The 23,519-nt window shown below is 36.5% G+C and overlaps 1 protein-coding gene across 1 annotated transcript in view; it reads left to right on the top strand.

Moving 5' to 3' along the window:
* Positions 1-1,964: 1,964 nt before the first annotated feature.
* The window catches only part of CWC22 (CWC22 spliceosome associated protein), a 57,264-nt gene continuing 35,709 nt past the window's right edge, over positions 1,965-23,519 (top strand). Inside the window, exons 1-4 of the mRNA XM_076005722.1 lie at positions 1,965-2,027; positions 15,537-15,674; positions 21,577-21,644; positions 23,068-23,178. Coding sequence (XP_075861837.1) covers positions 15,648-15,674; positions 21,577-21,644; positions 23,068-23,178 — 206 coding nt within the window. The 5' untranslated portion in view covers positions 1,965-2,027; positions 15,537-15,647. The remainder of the gene's footprint in view (positions 2,028-15,536; positions 15,675-21,576; positions 21,645-23,067; positions 23,179-23,519) is intronic.

The raw sequence follows: 23,519 nt of genomic DNA, 5'->3' as shown, positions 1-23,519 counted from the left end.
CTTTGGGTTCTGTAAGCAACATACTCCACACCTAGGGATATTTATTTTCTCACTCATATACCAAGTGACATAAAAAGCTGTCAGCTTTGCAACCTGGCACAGGAAAGAATTCTGCAGCAGGTTTGAGCTATGGTGCAAACAGCCTTGATACTCAGGCTATGTTATCTGGCAGATCCTATGATGTTAGAGATGTCAGTGGTGGAAAAAAATGTGGTATGAAATTTATGGAAATCTCAGTGGGAGAATCACAGTTCAGGTGCTTGGGGTTCTGAATCAAGGTTGCAGGTCTTTTGTAAAACAGCTTTTGTCATGCTACTGTTAAAGGGGAAGTGCTTGACCATGGAACACTAAGTGATGCAAAATGAAATATGCCTTGTTGGACCCACCATGTCATAAGTTCTGGGCAGCCCAGCTGTAATCCATCATAACATGAAAGTGTTACATTTTGAATGAAGCACAAAGACCAAAAAAATCACACTACATAAGCAGATAATGCAGACTTTGATAACACCAATCACAGTTGCATCAATACCTCTCCCTCAGCTCATAATGATGACCATCTGGGCAGGGGGTGTGGTTTTCAACAGTAAGCTGAAGAAAGAAAAAAATAGTGAGCTTAGTTTATGGATAAGTTGCTAAGTATGTGAATGAAAGCTGAAATTGGAAAGCAGCTACATTACAGCCTCACTAAGAAATAGCCTTGAAGACAGTGAAGAGAAGCAGTCTTCCTGATGGCCAGAGCTTTGGGTGGTGCACCTGGTCATCATTCACTTTGTATAGAAGGAGAAGTGGCCTGAATTAGAATATAATAGATTTATTTTAGGAAATGCCAAATAGCCTGGTTAGCTGGTCAGAGGTCTGAAAAGAAAGGGATGGGATTTCAGACAAGCAGGTCTGAGAGGGTTAGAGGTACGTGGATATATATATATTGGTGTGGCCAAAACGTGTAAAGATCTTTGTATCACACGTCAATGTCCACAAGAAAGTATACACTATGGGAAAGGTACTAAAAAAAACACATGGAAAAAATTATAGTAGTTAGTTGATGTTAAACTGTCTTTGCTAGTGGCTACCCCACTGCTGGCGCAATAGGCACATGAACAAAATGGCCAAGGTGGCAGAAACAGAGTCTATGCTTGGCTTCATCAGTATGAAGCCCACCTACCACAGATGACCTACCTACTTTCTGCCTCATCTGAAAGTTCAACCTTTCATGCTGGGCCTTTGACATGACACCATTTCTTTAGGAGATCAAATAGACAGAACAAGCAGACTGTCTTGGGACTTTTCCATCCTAAGAGCAGCAGTTCTATCCCAGGGGAATAGATTAATTATTTGAGGTATGCATTTGCATTTTATACTCAACAAGATTCATACAGCACTAGTATCTGGAGTCTTACACAATGCTTGATCCACAGGCATGAAATACAATACAACATAGCATTCAACCAAGACCCACTTCGTGGCAAAGGTGGTGCGTGAGGCTTTTGGTCAAACTATCGTAAAGCGTCTGAAGATCTCTCTCTTTTTAAGATTTTCACGGAACAGTGACAACTAAACTCTAGTTAGTTTGTTATTTTTTTTGCCAACTGCAGAGAAATAGTTTTACGTTAAAGTAAAAATTCTGCTAAATCCTAATAACCAGGTTTCCAGAGAGCTGCTGAATGTACTCGGGGACGTTTCCCTGTAAGAACTACAATTCCCATGGTACACTGCGGCCTTCTCCCTCCAAACTACAATTGCGCTTTTGTCATTTCCGTCCGCACAAGCGGTGAATGCTGGACTTTGTAGTTCGTATCAACTTCTTTTTTTGTCGCCGTCTTGGTAAGGAGAGAATGTGGCCGGATAGACTTATTTGAATCTGGCACTAGGCTATGTTATTTAAAATAAATTAATAGGATAATATATTAAAGCCAGTTCAGTGTCAGCTATTTATGTATTTCACGCTCCGCCTTCTTTCTACTGCCGGTGCCCGGGAAGGGGAAGTGACGTACTTCCGGTGTAATGGCGGCGTGGTGGGGCTCCAGGTAATTATCGAATGCCGTGAACTCGCGGAAGAGCCAGCTGGGGGTGGCGGATAGCCGAATTGGGTGGGAGGTGGAAGAGACCCAGTAGAGGGTGCGGGCGCGCTAATACGGCTGTGAACGGCACTGGGCCGCGCGTGGCTCTTTTCCGCCACGCGCGGGCCCGCGGAGTTGGGGTGTGAGAGCGGGTCGGGCCGGGGAGTCTCAGCCAGTGGGGCATGGGCGGCAGTGAACTCGCTTTCCGCTTGCGCAGATGGACCTGGCTTCCTAGGGAGGTTCCTGAGGCTGTCTCTTTGCAGTGTCTCCATTTGCGAAGTCCTGCGCCAACACTGGTTCGCTCGCTATACTGTGCAGTGTGTTTCGGGTGCAGATTACTTAGAGCTCCTCGAGTCGATTGGGCTTGCCAAGGCCCGTTTCCTAGTGCCCGGTTACCAGGGCCAGAGGGATGGGATTAACGAACTGTAGTTGATTAAAAGGTAGTGAAAGTAATGTCACTCTTATGCCTTTTTCCGGTGTTATATCCCTGTGACTGCTTTAAAATTTCACTAGTTTCCTTTTTGTTTGTTTGCCCAGTAAATACTGCTACTTCGAAGTAGTTAATCTTGGGGACACTTCGTCTCTCTGATTACGTGTCATTCTTTATCCTTCCTTAACTTCCTCCAATAAGTTGATAACTCCCAAACTTGGGTCTCCTCCAGTCTCCACCTCTCTACCGAGTTCCGGGTCCTACAATACACTTACATGTAACGGTAATGTAATGGTTAATTTCACTGAGTCTAACTGCATTAACCACTTTATACCTATTTTCACTTAATCCTGACAATTCTTTGAGGTAGGTGGAGAGCGGAGGATTTTGAGAAAGGCTATTCTTGATACGTGAATTAAGTTATTTAAAGTGTGTTAAGTTTCCTTTACATTTTTAGGTGTACACACACTAGAAATAGCAAATAAACAAGCAATCTTCATCTTCAGAAGATCATTTAACCTGCCTTCTCTTTATCTGTATTTAGACTCCTCTTGTTTTAGAATTGCTTGTGAACACAGGAGTTAACATAAATTATCATCCCAAGATGGAAAAGGTAGATTTTGAACTGACATTAAAAGTGTGGTTTTGACCAGAAGAAGCATTGCCTCAAGGAGTATCTGTAGGAGGAAGAAACCCACCTGTGTTGGTGCTGGGTGATGGACCAGTAATCCAAAGATTTCAATTTTGATTCAGCACTTATTAGGCCTATCAATTGGGACAAGTTACCTAACATCTCTAGTCTTAGCTTCCTTTCTGAAAAAATATAGATGATAATAATATGCCTCAGGCATATTAGTTTCAGCAAACTCCCAGACTTATACTTTTTCTCAGTATACACATTTCCTAAGTGAACACCATAAAAGACATTTCAGTGCCTACAAAAAAATGCAAACTTTCAAAGCATTTTCTTTAAAAATAGTTTATCAGGAGAGGAAGCATGGATTAAAGCAAACCTTTGCTATTTGTATCCACCTGAAAAGTTACCCTGTGAATCCTTCCTTGCATTAGTTTATCAGGACAGGTATATATTTCTATACCTGGTGACACGAGCCTCTGTAGTTGAATATAGGGGTGTGTGTCTAGGGGCTCTTTCCTAAATTTGTCTATGGAGGCCACCAACATCCCTGTGTTTTCTTTAAACCAGAATATGGTACAGTAAATGGCTCTCTAATTAATCAGAAAGGCCACTTTCAAATCTGTGCTGTGAGAGATGGTAGAATGTATTCAGCCTGTGTACTTATTTAGATAAGCTGAGAAACAGATTTGGGATCAGGGGGAGTGATATGAATGTATGATCAAGGCATATGGCATACTAAGTAATTAGGCTTGTTTTTATAATTTGAAAGAACTGCACCTTTAGGGCCAGGTTTCCTTTTGTAGTGCCTGCAAAAGAACTGTTGTTTTCCATGTTACTCAAGTTTATTCAAGCTACTTTCCAGGTTAACATGAAGTGAAAACAAATAGGGGGTGGCACCTGAGAGTGCTCTCTTGACAAAGCTAATGACAAATAGCTTGGTGATTCCAAGTAGGAGTTAATAGGTGGGACAAGTCTGCTGTTGTAGTCCTTGATAAGGAAGTTGGCAAAATGGCATTGTAGGGAGTTCTGTGTATGAAGAAATAGGAATAATCATCAAAATTTCACACTCACTCATTTTGATTTAATTTTAGAATTGGAACATATTAAGTGGCAGGCACTGTCCTAGGTCCTGGATAGACCAGTGACCAAGAACCTCAAAGATCCAGTGTACTCATACGAAGCCTTTCATACTTTATTTAGCTTCATGAATCTCTCATGTTCCATCTTATTCATATTAAATTTTCCATATATACCCTATACTCAAACAGTTTGGAATCCCCCCGGATTCTCTTTTGTCTCTGAGATAAGAAATGCTTATCTCATTTCCTGAATCACCTTTTTCCCCTTTCCATTTTTATAATTCCTATTTGTCCTTCAGGGCTCAGATTTAAGACCCACTTCTTTCTGTATGCCCCAGACTCACTTAGTTGTACGCCTTCTTTTTCAGCAGTACTGTGTTTATAATATTGCTGTATCACCTAGGAGTGGGGAACCTGCGCCCTCAAGGCCACATGTGGCCCTCCAGAGCCCCAAGCATGGCCATTCGACTGAATCCAAATTTCACAAAGCAAACCCCTTTATTAAAAGGATTTGTTCTATAAAATTTGGATTCAATCTAAAGGTCACACTCAAGGATCCTGGATGCCTTGTGTGCCGTTTAACATGTATATCTCCCCACTCTACACAGGCACTGCTTTTACTTAAAAGACTATGACCATACTTCTTTCTCTTAGCTTCATACTTCCTCATTTTCTCTATAAGTGCTTTTATTTCTTCTTATTCTTTTCCTTCCTTTTCTTTTTTTTTTTCTGGAGACAAGGTCTTGCTCTGTTGCCCCAGGCTGGTCTCACATTCCTGGGCTCAAGCAATACTCCCACCTCAGCCTCCTGAGTAGCTGGGGCTATAGGCACATCCTGCCATGCCCAGCTCATGAGTACTTTTCTGAGCCACTTAATATAAATATCAATTATGGCTCAAATGTCATGATTTTTTGGTCTTGTTTTTCTGTACAAAATTTTTTGTTGGTTGCAGCCTACACAAAAAGAGACTTCTCTGCACAAATACAAATTTTAACAAATGCAGGAAGCGTACAGTAGGTGATTAGAAGCTATTATTAGAGCTATTTAGAAGCTATTAGAGCTATTAGAAGCTATATTAGAGCTATTTCTTTATCATAAGGCTTTTGTAAAGTGAAGTGGTGAAGATTATGGTATACGTTTGAAATTTAAGGTTTTATTTCATCTTTGTTATCATGGAAATGGGTATAAATTTAGCTTACTCACTAGACCAAGAAAAACCATAGTGAACTATTTGTTGGATTAATGAGATGCTAGCGTTCTTGAGGAAGGTTAAATCCTGTTGCCAGGCAGCTGAGCCATGAACCAAGGGATGTTATGGAGAAACTAAAACAAGAAGAGGTGGGCTTGGGAGGATATAAACACATGTGATTGAAGGTGTAGTAGTAGGAAGGATGTCCCTTAGGATCTGATTTATTCAGTAGCAGAAGGATTGCTACTGAGAAACTTTTCTGTTAAAGACTAATATATGGAGAAACATTGTTGCGATAAGAAGCATAGAGACAAAATTTCCATTTTAAAAACTTTAGAAAAGAACATTTGGAAAGTATGGAATAGTATTGAATATATTGTAATGAAAAACGTTTTTAATTTGAAAGCCTGGATTTTCCTGTGGGCAGCTTTGCAGATATTTAAAAGGTTCCTTTTGCCCTGCATGAATGGAGTTATCAGTTAGTAGTATATGTATGGAATTTTTAGAGGCAAGTTGGAAAAGTTCTTAATAACCTTGCAACAAATCTTGTCAGAGAGGTTAAAAACAATTTGCCTTCTTCTAAAATGAAACTAAGGTGGTCTCATTATGGGATCTTCCCTAAATGGAGTCTTTCCTCAACCTCATACAATCACAGAAAGAATGTGGGGGGTGAAATGGGCAGATTTGTTTTCTCCTATCAACTGGGGAGGTAGAATCTATAGGATTTGGTGATTTACTGGAAGTGAGGAAAAGGAAATTGCCACTTAGGAAGCTTAATAGGTCATATCTTAGAGGAAGAGCTGTTTTGAGATGGGGAGAAGGAAATGATGAGTACCAATTTGGATGTCCCTAGTTCAGAGTGCCTTTGGGACATCTGCGTAGAGATTTCCTATAGCCAGTTGGACATAAGGATTTGGAACTCTGTTGAGAAGATTGGGTTGGAGCGAAAAGTTGTCAAGTGTCAGTTGAAGCTATGGGATTAGAGATGGTCTTCCACAGAGAATATGGAGGAAGAAAAGATAAGGTCTGTTCATTCGTTTAACAAATATGTGTTGAGAGCCTCAAGTGTTGGGAAGATAGCAATGAACAAAACAGACAAAAATCCATGAGCAAAGATAAACCTCTAAGGGATAGTAAATGTTAAAGGGGTGGGCAGAGAAAGAAAAGCTGGTGAAGGTGGTGTCCCTGTAAGGTGAGAATTGAGAACTTCTAGAAGGAGATTAGCAGTACCATAGAGCAATGTCAGATAAAAGAAGGAAGTTGCCTTGGGTTTAGCAACAAGAAGGTCATTGTGTAAGCTTGGTAAGTGCTGTGGAATACTGGAAATGGAAAGCCAAATTACAGTGGGTAAGAGAAGTTAGTGGAAGATTAAGAATTAGAGACATCAAGTGTGGACTTAACTATCAAACATCTCAGCTGAGCAGAGAAAGAAAGTAGAACTAAAGAGGGGAGAGGGGAAAGGGAACTTGCCCCATAAATGTCATAATTTATTTTTAAATGATTCAGACAAGAAGTTCAACGTGTACAGTTTTTCTTTAAAACCATCTCAAATGGATATGCTCACTTCAGCAGTACATATACTAAAATTAATGTGGAAATCAATACCGTAAATCAAGAGAAAGCTGATTGAAATGTGTAAACTAATAAAAATAGACTAACTCCTGCTCTCATACATTCTACATTCTGGTGAAAAGGAGCACATTGGGGGATCTTCCTATGTACCCCCCCCCAAAATTAAAAATTTAATGGTATATCCAAATGATCATATCACTCTTTAATTTCTTTGGTTGCTTAAATACTGACTAATATGAACTAGCTTCATGAAAGGAAATGAATGGGGACTAATACCGCCTCCCAATTTATAACAAGTTGTTTACAGTATAGATATTGGTATCACCGAGTTCATCAAAATGTTTTCTTTTTTTTACTCATCTGAGTTTTATTGTCTAAACGTGTCCTAAATCTAAAATTTGGGCTGTCTCTTATGCTCAAAAGAGTTGGAGATGGGGCCAAATGCTTTTATATTGTGTTTATTCCCTATCACTTGCATAAAAACGAAGCAATATCCAGAACTATTTGTATCTAGCCCTGTATTTGAACTGTGTCTCTTTAGTCATTTTATTGGTAGTGAAGCAGAGAGCATATCTGGTATATGCAATGACTAGAAAGCAAACAATGGCAAGTAGAAGTCTGCACCTTTTTATTTGTAGTTCTTGGAGCCAGAAGTGTTTTGATATTCAAAATCTTTTAGATTTTAGAAAAGAAATACAGAACATAATACTGTTTATTAAATAAAGCACTGTTTGGTGTCCAGGGCTACATCCTCTAAGTAAACACACTAATAAATGTTCTCACATGTCAAGAGTTACATTCAATCTCAAGTCAGCACATGTCAAGTTTTGCTGCTAAATGAGTTGCCACAAGCTTAAGAAAAATCTTTGTATTTTTAGAGCTTTTCAGATTTCAGAATTACAGATAAAAGGATTGTCTGCCTATACCTAGTGACTTTTCCAGAAAGGGACAGGAGTGTTTTACCTTTTTGTTATCTTGAAATTCCGAATCTATGCTGAAATCAAATTACAAATCATTTTTTTATATATTATATCATAGGACAAATTTTTCACTAATATGTACATATAAAAATACAAGAAAAAATAACAAGAAACAGTTTTTCTGAACAAAAGGGTTTTCCTCCAGTATAAATATGAAAAATACATAGGAATCTTATATCATTAAAGAACTATGGCCAATTTGTTAATCCTATTTGTTTCCTGAGAAGGAAAATCATCATTTGGAAGGACAGGGGCTTGATTCCTTTTGTGGATTTTCCAGAGAACCCCATCACCACCACCATCCTCATTACATTTGTGCATTTAGAGTAAATTTAAGACAGCTTTCATTTTAAATATTATTTACTATTACCATTTTCTCCATTAGGCAAGTTTATTTGTTTGTTTGTTTAAGAACCCTGTTTGAAATTCATCAAACCTGCTGTTACTCTGTAGAATGTAGAGGAACAAACTAAAGGGAATTAACTTTGTTGATTCCTCTTTTCTTCAGCAGTTTTATGATAGTGTGTTTTAGTAAGTTCCTTTAACCTGGGTTTAGGATGCTTAAAAGACAATGGTACAAGTTGTTCTGCTACTGAAATAATCTAGAAAGCAGTGCATTTCAGCCATTATTTGAATATTTTCTCATTTTCTGAATTTTTGAGATAATTGTAAAATTGACAATTTCATAGCTTCTAGTTAACAGTCTGGAGTACTTCTTAATACTTAAGTACTTAATCACAAATATTATTAAATATTTTGCTTTCTCATGCTTGCTAAAATTGAGAGAAAAATTTCCATGATTTTTAAACTAGTGTTACATCTCTTATTGGAAAAGATCCTCCTTGCTCAGGAGAGCAAATACGGTTTTGCTGAGTTGCTTACATGTGACAAGGAAAGAGAAATTTAATAATTCACCATAAAATCTACATAGTGATACTAAGAAGAGCAGGGAGAGCTATTAACTCTAGATGAATTGCTCTCATTGCAGGAATTGCCAATTATTCTAAGTATCAAGCATGCACATGTTGAACTCTCAGAATTTCCCTCAGGCATATTCTGTATAAATCTGGACAATGATAGTACATTATGCATTTTTTTTGTTAGAACTGCAGTAGCAGTCTACTTTACAATATTGTCAATTTCACACTTATATTTTGAGACACAGAAATGTAACAGATTGTACTTGATTGCCAGAAATTATTTGTTGATGAAGTTTGAAGGGGATTATTTGCTGATGAAGGATGAGAGGGGAAAGATGACACTGATCAAAAGAAACTCATTAAATTTAAATAAGTAAGGTAATTTGATATAAGATGTATGAAAAATTGCTTTTTTAAAAGTGTATAGGGGCTGGGTAATCCTAGCTCACGCCTGTAATCCTAGCAGTCTGGGAGGCCGAGGAAGTGCGGATTGCTCAAGGTCAGGAGTTCCAAACCAGCCTGAGCAAGAGCAAGGCCCTGTCTCTACTATAAATAGAAAGAAATTAATTGGCCAACTAAAAAAATATATATAGAAAAAATTAGCTGGGCATGGTGGCGCATGCCTGTAGTCCCAGCTACTCGGGAGGCTGAGGCAGAAGGATTGCTTGAGCCCAGGAGGTTTGAGGTTAGGCTGACGCCAGGCACTCTAGCCCGGGCAACACAGTGAGACTCTGACTCAAAAAAAAAAAAATTAAAAAGTGCTGGGCGTGGTGGCTCACGCCTGTAATCCTAGCACTTTGGGAGGCTGAGGCGGGCGGATTGCTCAAGGTCAGGAGTTCGAAACTAGCCTGAGCAAGACCCCGTCTCTACCAAAAAATAGAAATAAATTAATTGACCAACTAAAAATATATATACAAAAAATTAGCCGGGCATGGTGGCACATGCCTGTAGTCCCAGCTACTCGGGAGGCTGAGGCAGTAGGATCTCTGAGCCCCGGAGATTGAGGTTGCTGTGAGCCAGGCTGACGCCATGGCACTCACTCTAGCCTGGGCAACAAAGTGAGACTCTGTCTCAAAAAAAAAAAAAAAAAAATTAAAAAGTGTATAGGTAGATTGGGAAGAGAAACCAGGTTTAAGACCCCAGAAGAATAGTAAAGGAAAAATTCTAAATCTTGTGCAATAGAGTCAAGTGATTTTTTTTTTTTTTTTTTTGCTCATTTTATACCTGATCACAGTGAATTCTTGGGATGCTAATTAAATAAAGGAATCCTTAAAATTATTATGAATGTTTGAAAAGAAGTAGTGCTTCATTATATTAACATCACAGTCTTTGCTATCTGGAACTTTGAAGGAATGGATCAGTTTAGGAAAGGACAATTTTCTGGACAGTAGACCTGTTTACATTTTATAATTCTCAGTTTGACTTCAATTTATTAATTTTGGCATTTTCATTAGGACACAATATTTAGATGGTTTGGCATCAGATAAACCTGGCTTTGAATTTTAGCTCTACCATTTACTAGCTGTAATTTACTTGTGCAGATTGCTTCAACTCTCTGTACCTCAGTTCTCCTATTGAAAAACAAGGCTAAAAAAATTACCAAAGCAGGGTCATTATAAGGATTGAATAAGATTATATGAATGAATATAAATTGTGCACATAATTTCTCCGGTTTAAAAAGTACTAATTCAGTTATTCTTTTACATACATCTGTAACCTTCTTGCTAGTGAATTATTAAGGATTAATACATATGTAATTTATATGTTCCTTTCCAATTGATTTATGACTAATTTCTTCACTATAAAGTAGGTAGGCTGTGGGATCTCTATGTTCTACTTAAGTGGCTCATAAGAACAACTGAGAACCAACGTTTCTCTTCTGGATATGGGAAGCTGAGGAGAATTGGGGAAGAGCTGGATATTGGAATTGTCCTGGGAATGCTTTCATAAAACTAGTGTGCCCAAGTTCTCTTCTTCCCTTTCCCACCCATCTTCTGATTTAGTAAGTCAGGTGGGCCCCAATATATACTATGTACAAGGTAAATATATAATATGTACAAGGTAATTCTAGGGTCATGCACATTTTCCTAATACAAATTGATTTTTAACGTAGTGACTTAATGAACCAGTTTTACACTATTAAGTAATGATCTGAAACTGACATGGAGCCCAACCAGTCACTAAGATGATGGATACCATCTTTCCCCTTTCATCCTTGCTTAAGTGGCTTAGTGTTTTGCTCATGGTTATGGGTTTGCTTCTTATACCTAAAATGTAAACCTCATGTGGGCTGGAAATTTTGTTAGAGTTGTTAATTAGAGTCTACCCAATGCTTAGAAAGATGCTGGGCAAATAATAGAAGTGCGGTAAATATTATTTGTTGTTGAATAAATGTATGTATAAATAATACTGGGTGATAAGAATGTTAGCAATGATATGATGATTGTGCTGGTAGAGGTAGAAAAAAAATACCATTACTTTTGAGCAAAAGCAAGTTGAGTAAAGTTTTGAGTTTTATCGCTCTATACCTTTATAGCCATAGAAACAAGACCTTTGAACAGAGTCATGCAATTTGTATATGACACAGTCATCTTGTTAAGGCAAGTGGGGCCTAAAATCTAGCTGAGATAAGGGTTGTTCCTTATAGGAACCTCACCTAAGGTGAGGGAGGGATAGCTTCTGTTTTAAATAATTTATCTATAGGTTTTTAAGCTGTATTTTTAGAAATTTATTTTTAGTCATTTCTCTAGGGAACACTATTTATATATTTAACTTTTCTCAGACTACTTAGAGTTGACATTGCATCGCCTCACAAAAGATGCGGAAATCTTCCATAGCATACCATTTTAGTTCCCCGTTCTATATACTGATATATAATCCATCTGCATACATTATAACACCGTCAAGACATTATATATTTTGTTTTAAAGTCTCATGTATTTTAGATAAAAGAAAAGTAGTCTTTTCTATTTCCTGAGAAAGTTATTTCCAGTAATTTTCATTTCTTTCTGAGAAACTGAGTTTCCATATAGTATCATTTCCCTTTAGCATGGAAAAGTTATTTTAACATTTCTTGTAGTGCAGGTCTTCAGGTGATCAATTGTGTTTCTCTTAGTTGTTTTTGTTTGTTTGTTTAATCAATGTCTTTATTTTGTCTTCATTCTTTAAAGATTGTTTTTGTTAAAGTCTAGCTTAACGTTATTTTTCAGCACTTTAAAAATTATTCTGCTGTCTTTTGGTCTTTTTGGTTTCTGATGAGAAGTCACCAGTAATTTGAATTGTTATTTCCCTGTAGGTAATGTGGTTTTTTTCTCTTGTTGCTTTCAGGATTTTCTGCTTATCTTTGGTTTTCAGCAGTTTGACTATTGACTATGTCTGTGACTAGATGTGTAGGCGTGGTTTTCTTTATAGTTATTCTGCCCGATGTTCTCTGAGCTTCTCGAATCTGTAAATGTATGTCTTTTACCAAATTTGGGGAAAACTTGACTATTTCTATCCCAGTCCTTCTCTCTTTTTTTCTTGGACTTTAATTATACATATATTGATCCTTTTAATAATGTCTCACGTGACCCTGATGCTGTTCAAATTTTTTGTCTGTTTTTTAGATTGAATAATTTCTGTGAGCTATCTGGTGGATTTTTCATTTCATATATTTTCAGTACTAGACATTTCAGTTTGGTTCTATTTTATTGTTTCTCTTTGCTGATATTTCTTAGGCATATTTTCCTTTGCATCTTTCCATTTGCTTTAAAAACCTTATATGCTAATTCCAGTATCTGGGTCATCTCAGCATTGGTTTCCTTTTATTGTCTTTTCCCTTAAGTTTGGGCCACATTTTTTTGATGAGTTATTTTTAATTGTATCCTAGATATTGTTTCTTTACATCATAGAGACTTTGTATTTTCTTACACTCATCTGAGGAGTGGTGACTTCTTAGGCAGTTAACTTGGTTGGACTTAAATTGCAAACTTTAGTCTCTTGAGTAGTTGTTCAGTTAGTTCAGTTCTTTTATCTTTTAGTAGAAATCTGTCCTGTGCATGTGTTGGTTCAGAGGTAGTTGAAGATTTTGGGGAAGTTTATACCCAGCACATGGGGCTCCCGTTCACTGGTTCCCTCCCCACCTGGATTTCCCCTCACTTTCCAGCAGCTGTAGTTGCTCCAAACTCTGTCCTCTTGTTCTTCAAATGAGAATGACTAGAGCTTTTCTGTCAGAGTTTTAGCCACCCGTGCATGGTACAAACTGCAGCTTACCATCAGGCTAAAGCAATATTAAAGGGTATAACTCACAGCATGTTACTTTCTCCCAGGTGTCTACTCCCCTCTAAATTTAGCCTGTTTTTGTTCATTCTCCAGTGCCTCAGGTTGTTGTTGTTGTTGTTGTGTATTTTGTCAAGAGTTTATGGTTATCTATGAAAGTATTGGGTCCTATTGGAACTTGTTAGCCATTTCGGAAGTGGAAGTTCAGGTCCCCTTTTTAAATATTTGCACAAAGTTGCCACGTAGGCTACCCAGTGGCCCTGGAAATCAAAACACTTTTATTATTTAAATTCTTATAGAAAAATTGTATGGATTATTGTATGTCTGAAACTTTCTAGTCTCTAACCCCTCTTTACCTATTGCAACATTTATTTCACTTTTGGTAACATAAATTTTATTAAGGTTGTAACTCCTGCCTTATGTCAGAATAGACAATTTTAGGTAGGAGGACATGCCTGTTCTCTCCCTATTACTACCACCAGTGAGTCTGAATTTATGAAGTGTTTTACATAACTTATTCTGGGATTTTCTTCCTGGTGTATATAGAAACATAACATCTTTATGTTAGTGTAGTATCCAGCAGGAAAAGTTACTCTGAAACTGAGTTCAAACAGTGTCATAGTTGTGGGACTTTATTATTAAAGTCCTAGATAGACTGGTCTGTTATGGCTATTAGGGTTTAGGATCAGAGTAGCTCTTTAGAAGGGAAAAAAGAAAAAAAAATACCATGTTGGGACAACTTACCAGCCCAGAACAAGGCTGAGCTTTGCACACAACTGCAATAGTAACTAATTGAAGAAAGAGGCTGCTTGTGGGCTAATTGTGTGAAGTTAGACACATATTTAACTGCACATGCATAAGTCATGGAGTGCTTTACATTTTAATTATATTTCATAAATTGATATTTGTAAAAAATCTTGTGTTTAGTGCTGTTACTAACCTTGATACCATGCTAACCATTGTAGTGTAAACTTTCCTTGACTTAGTGATTTGTGTACATCTACTTCTGATTAAATGATAGCAGGTTATATCACTTCATAATGTCAAGACTATTTGTATACGTGGTCTAGTGAAGAGAATTCCTAACTGAATGTCCTTAGGCAGGTTTCCAGTTATAGTTCTGCCTGGTATTGTAGCTTAGGACATTGAAATGACTTATCTGACTTTCAGTGCTCTCATCTTTAAAAAGAAAAAATTGGGTCGAAGAATCTGTAATACTCTTATTAGCACCCAAATTAAATTTTGTTCCTAGTTGTATTCAGTTATTTTGGTACTGAACACAGCTCTTTCTGTGTATTCTCCATGTCTTTTAGTTCTTTTATTTTCTTCTATTTCATTTCATTTTTGTGATTTCATTACTTAATACCACATGCTTGAGTTGCAGTTCTATGTGAACATATCTATCAATTCAGCATTTTGCCAGAATTACTAAAATTTACTTAACAGACGAATGTTCAAAGACATTTTAGGATTTGACATCAATGGCTCGGTTTATTTTGAGCCAAATACTTAATTCTCATATGTGCATACATCTTAACCTTTTTGCCTTTAATAGATCACATATATTTCTATGTGGACTGTATTTATTTCTGAATGATCATTATTACAAGAACATTAGATATTTCATTCTTAGTTTGCATGAAAACATTGGATATTTTATACTGTTTTTATGGAATTTCTCTTCTATAGTTGTTTTCTCAGTTTATATTTTTATACTATCACAATACTGTTTTATGATGTAGGTATAGGTTTCCCTCACTGCGAACATTTTAAATAAAGTTATAGAACATCTGTTTTTAAATTAACTTTTATTCCGCTCAGTCATTAGAATAAAACCTTCTATTTGCTCTCTCTTTTTTGTTGTTGTTGTTGAGACAGAGTCTCACTTCGTTGCTCAGGCTAAAGAGTGAGTGCCATGGTGTCAGCCTAGCTCACAGCAACCTCAATCTCCTGGACTCAAACAATCCTCCTGCCTCAGCCTCCCAAGTAGCTGGGACTACAGGCATGCACCACCATGCCCGGCTAATTTTTTCTATATATATTTAGTTGGCCAATTAATTTCTTTCTATTTATAGTAGAGATGGGGTCTTGCTCTTGCTCAGGCTGTTTCAAACTCCTGACCTTGAGCAATCTGCCTGCCTTGGCCTCCCAGAGAGCTAGGATTACAGGCGTGAGCCACCACACTCAGCCTATTTGCTCTCTTGTTCATAGACTTTTTCTACTAGTATGTATTAGGTATACATTGCATTGTGGACCTATTTAAGGATTTTTAAAATGTTTAATTTTTGTTTATACCTGTGCTTATTGATTAAGAAAAATAAGGTGGTCAAATGTTTGTTATGTGGAAAGAATATATTGTTATTTCACATACTTTATCAGTGTTAACAAAGCTTTCTTTGGCATATTTTGTAGGTGATGTTTGCAGACAGAAAAAGTAAACTGTCGAGGAATTCAGACCATTGAGTACTTGTTATTTGGACCAATTTGAGGAGTCTTTGATTTATTTATCAACTGCAACAGAAAATGAAAAGTAGTGTGGCACAGATAAAAGTAAGTGCTTGAAACTTACAATGGAGGATGTAAACTTATAGTTAATTACTTACCCTTTAAACAAAAATACATTTATAGAATTAGGACATTAGAACCAGGCAGTAGAATGGCATCATGCGTACATTTCACTTATACAATTTCAAATGTAGATACCTGGCCAGATGGGAGTAATAGTGTGCAAGAAAGCAATTGAGAGAATATACAGGGGATGTATGTGTGTGTGTACACATTTGCATGTACCATATCAGTGTCTGCACAAATCATGTGAGTGACCACATGTAAAAGAAAAATAAATAGCATACAGTGTGGGGAAGATTCCTGCATGTCTGTTTAACGATGTGAGCCTCTTGTTGCATATCTCATATGCATAGATGGGCTCTTTATTCTGTGCTGTACTGTAGACAGTACACATTCATTTACTCAATAAATCCCTATTAAATTCTAGCTCCATTACAGTGACTGTTCTAAGAACTTTGAACAAAATAGTGAACAAAACAGAAATCTTTGTTCTCATAGAGTTTACATTCTAGTAGGGGGTGGGGTACAGAAAATAAATCATAATGTTGATACATAAGTAAGTTATATAGAGTGCTTTGCGCTATGAAGAAAAGAAACAGGATGGGATGAGGAGGACAGTATCACTGAGGGAGAGTGTAGGGCCCATTGAAAAGGTGACCATTTGAGCAGAGACTTGAAGGAGACGAGAGAGTTAACCATGCAGATGTCTGAGGGAAGAGTGTGCCAGGCAAGGAGAAAAGCAAGTATAAAGGCAGAGAGTCTAGAGTGGCTGGAACAGGTTATGAGAAGGAGAAAGTTGTAAGATGTGAGGTCAGAGCAGTAACAGGGACCAGTAATTCCTTCTGCTTTTAAAACTGTTTTGCCTGAGTAGACTTGGAAGGAGAGCAAACCATTCAGCTTCCTTTTCTTTTCAATCGCACAGACCTACAACCCATCACATCACTTCCTGAGCCTCAGAGTCAGTAAAGGGGGAGGTGTATTTTTATTTGATTATGCATGTAGGCACTCCTCCATTCCTCTCCTCCACCAGCGCTGCACCCCTAAACTTCCTTCTTTGGAGAGTACCAGTAGACTGCGAGCTCCTTGGCAACAGGCACTAGGTACAAGGCCTGGTGTGTGGTAAGTGCTATCAAACAGAACTGATAGACTTGTAGACAAAGGCAGCCTCTGTTGACATCTTCTCCAACCTCTGTCAGGTGTGAGACACTCTCCAGGCTCCCTGCTAGGTAGATCCCCAGCCTCTGCTTATACACCTCCATTCATAAGGGGCTCACTGTCTCCTAAGCTAGCTCCATCTGGCAGTAGATACCCTTGTATATTGTTGTGAAATCTGCCTCTTTGGGATTTGTACTCATTGGTCTGTTGTTACTTATACAGTTACTTTATTGAGGGCCCTATAGGTGCAGACTCTGTGTTAAGAGCTGGAGACAAAAAGAGAAAGGAGTTCTTGTGCAGAATTGGATCTTGACTGAGCCGAGTTAGACAAGAGCACTCAGGTCTTTAGACTGATGCCTTTTACACTGGGAAAGAAATGTTTAGTCTTTCTCAGAATCCTCTTCTGTTTCTCTAGGCTTCCCTGTTGTGGTCCTGACGGGTCCTCTGTGGGATCTCCCTGCAGCCCAGGTGTGGGTGACTTCAGTCAACATGCCCTTCACACTTAGTTGCTTGTCCCTCCTGGCCAGTTCTGTTTAGTCTGCCTCTACCTCTCCTTTCTGTTAGCTACAACACGTCTACTAGCTGGGTTGGGGCCCATTCTTACTTGAGGGGAAGCTCAGATCTTCCCTTAGATCTTCTGAGGACTCATCTGTTAGATTCATAAGGCTTCAGCAGAGGATCCCGTTTTTCCTTTGAATCTTACTGCAACTTCTTTAGCTAGCTAGAAGCAAGCTCCCTACCTCTTCTAGCCCTCCTCTCCTTTCCTCTTCAGACTTCCTCTCTGAGCCTAGTGGATCCTCAAAGCTACTGGACTCAGGCTTCCTGTTCCTCTTGTCTCCTAATACCACTCTCTATGTTATTAGAGACTATGAGTAACTGCATGGTATAATCATATTTGTTTTGCTTAATAAACAATTTAGAACATTTTTAAATGTAATTTTTACTATATATTATTTTGAACTATTGCACTGACTTATAATCTAAACTCTATGATAAGAGAAATAGGGAACTCTAGCTTCTTAATACTTGGACCATACCCCAAAATGACTTTTAAATTATTCATCCACCAAAGCCGAATTCAAGTCCCCCTTCATGGTCATCCCTCAGTACTCTGTGCCACAGTGATTGTTCCCTACTCAAGATTTCTTGTTAGCACTTACTATGTATGCCAGTCATTTGTTACTTGATCATATTTACAAAATCCTTCTGATTCACAACTTCAATATTTTTGGTTTCTCCCTCTTGCTCACAACAGATGTTGCGGAGATGTGTTAAAAAATCATTAGCACAGAATTGAGGTCTTCTCCCTAATGTAATCAAAATAATTGCCTTCCTTGTAAAAGAAAAAGTAGGTAGTGCAGTTTTATTGTTCTCTGTCTCCTTTCCTTTCTTTTTCCCCCTTTCCTTTTCCTGCCCCCCATCCTCTTCTCTTCCTTTCCCTACAATACCCTCCACCTCCAGAACAAATATTCTGATATGTTTAATTGTGGAAATCTTAATAACCATCCCTCTCCTATAAGAGCATAAGTTCCTTGAGGATCTTTCATATCTTTTTTATGCTTCAGAATGTCCATACAGGAAGTACTATGTCTTATAATAAATGATCAGTATAAATACTATGTTACCATTGAAGTTAGTGAATTTTGTGCTCTATATGGCTTAGGATATTGAGATGAAGCTTTATGGAAACCTATATCATTCATATTTAACAATTCTACTTCATTGTGTTGCTAAATGAAATAATTTTTAAAACTTTCTTATATATGTTAAAAACAAGATTTGTTAATAACTAAAGGAGATTTATCTTTATTTGGAACTTACGAATATATTTTTTAAAAGTTAATACATGTTGCCATTTACAGAAGAAATTTTTTTTTTTTTTTTTTTTTTTTTTTTTTGAGACAGAGTCTCGCTTTCTTGCCTAGGCTAGAGTGAGTGCCGTGGCGTCAGCCTAGCTCACAGCAACCTCAAACTCCTGGGCTCAAGCGATTCTCCTGCCTCAGCCTCCCGAGTAGCTGGGACTACAGGCACGAGCCACCATGCCCGGCTGATTTTTATATATATATTAGTTGGCCAATTAATTTCTTTCTATTTTTATGGTAGAGACGGGGTCTTGCTCAGGCTGGTTTTGAACTCCTGACCTTGAGCAATCCGCCCGCCTCGGCCTCCCAGAGTGCTAGGATTACAGGCGTGAGCCACCGCGCCCGGCCATACAGAAGAAATATTTATAAAGCAAACAGTCAGAGGTAGACAAATTGAGCAGAATAAAGCCCAGAAACAAATTCAATGAATCCTTAGTATGTGATACAGAGAGTCAAATCAATGTGGGAAGGGTAGACTAGTCAATAAATGATTATTCTCTTTTTGGAGAAAAATTATTTCTTTATCTTGTACCACACATACCCCAAAAAAACAAAGTCACCAAATGAGTTAAAAAAAAAAAAAACTAAATGCAGGAAATGAAACTTGAAAATATCTAGTCATATTTTATCATTATCTTTAATGATTAATTTAGTATTTGTATTTTTGATTGATACCATTTTATAAGTCACAATAGTAAAAATGCTGACTTTTTTAGAAAAATTAGCCAGGCTTGGTGGCACATGCCTGTAGTTCCATCTATTTGGGAGGCTGAGGCAGGAGAATCGCTTGAGCCCAGGAGTTTGAGGTTACAGTGAACCATGAAGATGCCACCGCACTCTAGCTGGTGAGACTCTGCCTCAAAAAAAAAAAAAAAAAAAGAATATTGATTTTTGTCTCCTAAATCTTTAAATGCCTATATTTAGAAAGGTAGACTGTATTGATAGGTGATTTTTGAATCTACTGTCTCTCTGGAATCTCCCTAATTGATTTTTTTCTATAAGAAATATTTTTTTCTGCGTGCAGTTTTGATCAAAAGATGTGTAACACAAAGATTGGAAGGCAGCATACATACTCGTACACTATTGGCAGGACATTTGCTTAAGGGTAATTTGGCTATAGCTATCACATTTAAAAAATACACATTCTTTAATACACAATTCCATTTCTGTAATATATTATAGACATATTTATTCACTTAAAAGCAAATCAACCTAGACTTTTAAATAGCTTTTACAAGTAAAAGTATTAAAGACTGAAAACAACCTAAATGTCCAATAGTGGGGGACTGGTTAATTAAAACAGAATGATCTATATGTGCTGATGTGGAATGATAAGATACATATAAATATGTATAAATTGAATAAATTAGGGTACAGCCACTATATATGATGTGATTCTATTTATGTATAAAAAGAGAAAGAAATTTTGCATATGCCTAGCATACTTCTAAAAAGATACATACAGAAGAGTCTAAACAATGATTGTTCCTGCAGAGGACTGCTGATTGGGAGATGGAAACTGAACTTTTCTTGTGTGCCCTTTTATATTTTACGACACATCATGTCTTAGTGGTGGGATTGGGAAAAAACAGAATTTTAAGATGGTTGGATTAAATGCAAAATAATAGCCAGACTGTGGCTACTTTAAATTATAAATTTTGATTACATGCTAATCATCTACATAGATTACTTAGTGCATACTGTTCAAAAAATTTCAATAGTTAATGAGACTCTTTGGCAATTTACTTGTGATAATGTTAGACTCAAACTGCTGTTAATTAGATAGTCATAAAATCATAGGAAGTTGGATCTTATTTCCATTTCTACTCAGAATAGTTTTCTATTTTAAAATGCATCTTTTTCTCATTAAGGAGGCAAGCATTTAAGTTTTCAGAACAAGTTACTCGTTTGATTTATTTTTTCTTTGATTTCCAAATTAAGGCACTTTAACAGACACTGTTTTTTCTTTCCAGTAAGGTTAATTAAAATTATTTTAATTCTTAAAAGCTTGTCAATATTAATGTTGACCAGTTATATAAGAAATTTTACCTGTATACAGATAAGTATTTTGGTATCTTTAATGTATTTGGATTTTTAAATTAATATGTGTTCTCAAACTAGATGGTTCATATCTCTGTCTCATGTTACATGTCTCATCAATCTCTTGTTACATGAAATTGCTTATTTGTATGTTGGTTGTTTTTCAAAGGATTTGGCATACTTGTATCTTAAAAAGTCATGTTTTTCAATTTCCTAGAGCCTAATATAGTATCATACATATCGGACACTCAAATAATGTTGTTGCAATAAAAATGAATTTTTGTAAATATGTTAGAGTTAGTTTCTTCTAGCTATTTGTTTTATCTAGATTTAGTAACTTGTACTAAAGTTGTGGTTTTCATAACCCAGAGGAGATGTGAGGTAAGTGCAGTATTATAAGACTTGAGCATAACCATAAAAGTGACCTCTTGCTAGAAAACCTCTGGTCTGGTCTTATTTTTCACCTGCAGGAGGTCGTTACAAAAATACTGTTCTATAAATTTATAACTTTTTACATAGATATAAAATAATGAATTAAGTGTCATCAAAAATTTGAGAGTTATTTTCTTCTACCTTGAATTTTTTAGGTTAAAAATTCAAGCATAATCCATAGCAATAGCAGGTATCTGCCACAGACAGGTTGGCCTGAAAATTCTGTTTTGTTTTATACTGTTTAGGTAACATGAATTATTCTTATGATTAAAAGGCATTTTGATGTGATTTCTAAAGTAGTAATACTTCAGTTTTCTGAGACATATATTCATTGTCTATTGTTTTTAATGTAAATACTTTTTGAAACATTCTCTCCCCCTTTTTTCCCTTTAAAGCATTCTTCTGGCCATGACAGAAGGGAAAACTATAATTCATATCAGAGGACCTCCTCTCCAGAAGACAGGTAAACAATTTGATATGAATGCAACTTAGATTTTTTATAGTAAGTTTATATGATAATTTAATTTAGCTTTATTTCTAATTTAGGGTGGAAAACTTCTTTTTAATGGTTTTATAACCAATATTATTTGAGTGGGCTATAAGAGGAATCATTATTGAATGACTATTTTAGCAATTTCTCATAAACAATTCTAGATTTTACATAATTTTTAGGTGAAAGGGAATACTTTAATATTTCAAATACTAATAGAATGAAAGTTTATAAAATGGAAAACTAAGTTGAAATTACATTATTTTGAAGTACTTCTTTTGCTGTTATTGCTATCAATTAAATTTACATAGCTCTTCATAGTTTTGAAAAATATTTTTATATAGATTATATCATATTATAATTATGTTAAGATCAATAATCCAAAAACGTTACCATTAGTGTGTGTCATGCATTTATATTAGGACTACAGTTACTTCACTTTGGACCATGAAAAGACCATTAAAAATATGGTCTATTCAAAATAATGACTATAAAAATAATTTTTTATGACTATTAAAAATAGTTTATGAAGGGAGAAGTAGCCTCAAAACTTTCTTTCGGTTATCTAATCGCTTCCTCATTCCCTGTTAACTTTCTTATTCCACTCTGCTAAATATCTCTAAAAACCTTTGTTTTATGGATGTCAAGTTCACTGCCTTGGTTTGTGACTACTTACTACTACCCACTTATTATCTTTCACCAATTATCTACTCCCTACATTAAATATATGTATGTATATCTTTTTCTCTACACACACAGACACATACACAGGTATATGTGTGTGTCTATCACTTGTAGATATGTATATAAAATATGGATTATGTTAATATGTATTTATTATATCTGTATTTATTTAACTTTTCTTAGGGCTTTCTGATTTTGAGATTCAAATAACAGATCTGGTGTTGTCCATCCTTAATTGCTAGTAATTTCAATCTATTCTCACTGCTATCCAATAATGCATTTTCAAGAATAACAGCTGATGAATGTAGTTTTTTGGAGTGGAGTTAAACTGGTCCTTAAGGAGGCTGACTGAGGACATTGGTCTCTCATTAGTTCAGTGTTTTGATAAGTGAACTAACCAAAAGGAGTCATTTACAGGATAGCCTTTTTCCTGCCAGCTACATATGATGTCCAGATATGTCTCCTATTAAGGACAGTGTGAATCAGGATGAACAAGTTTGGTGAATTCTAGAAGTAGTTTTGCTGTATACAAGCTGAAAGCTTTTGTAATCCTGACTGAATAAATGAGTGCTAACAAGATGAGATGTTTGTTAAAAACAGTTTGACAAGATGTTGTTCAATCATAGAGTAGCAGAACTAATATATGACTTTCCTAAGTATTTATACTATAGCTATTTCAAAGTAAAACTTTGGTTTTCTTATTTTATGTTAGATATGCAGAACAAGAAAGATCTCCACGGGATAGAGATTATTTTGATTATAGCAGGTCAGACTATGAACGTTCAAGAAGAGGACATTCTTATGATGGTAGCATGGAGTCCCGGTTAGTATTGTGAATTTTAACTGTAGAAAAATTATATTTGTTTAAATTTCCTTGATACTTTATGATAAAAACAACAATAATAGCAGCTATCATTAATGGGATGTTCTGAGGTGCCAGGCTTCCTAATAAGGACTTCCTGTGAATTCTGTATTGAAGTAAATATGTGATGCAGATAGGGTTATGTGTGCTATACAGCTAAAGAAACTGAGGCCTAGAAAAGTTTAGTAATTATATTTGTGTTTCTCAAACATAACAGTGGCAAGCCCAGATCTGTCTGACTGTAAAGCCCAAGCTCTTATTAATTATACTGTAATGCAAGAGGGGTTGGCTTATGTGATTTT

The sequence above is a fragment of the Microcebus murinus genome, chromosome 8 (assembly GCF_040939455.1).
Source record: "Microcebus murinus isolate Inina chromosome 8, M.murinus_Inina_mat1.0, whole genome shotgun sequence".
NCBI lineage: Eukaryota > Metazoa > Chordata > Mammalia > Primates > Cheirogaleidae > Microcebus > Microcebus murinus.
This window is presented reverse-complemented; position numbering and strand designations above follow the sequence as displayed.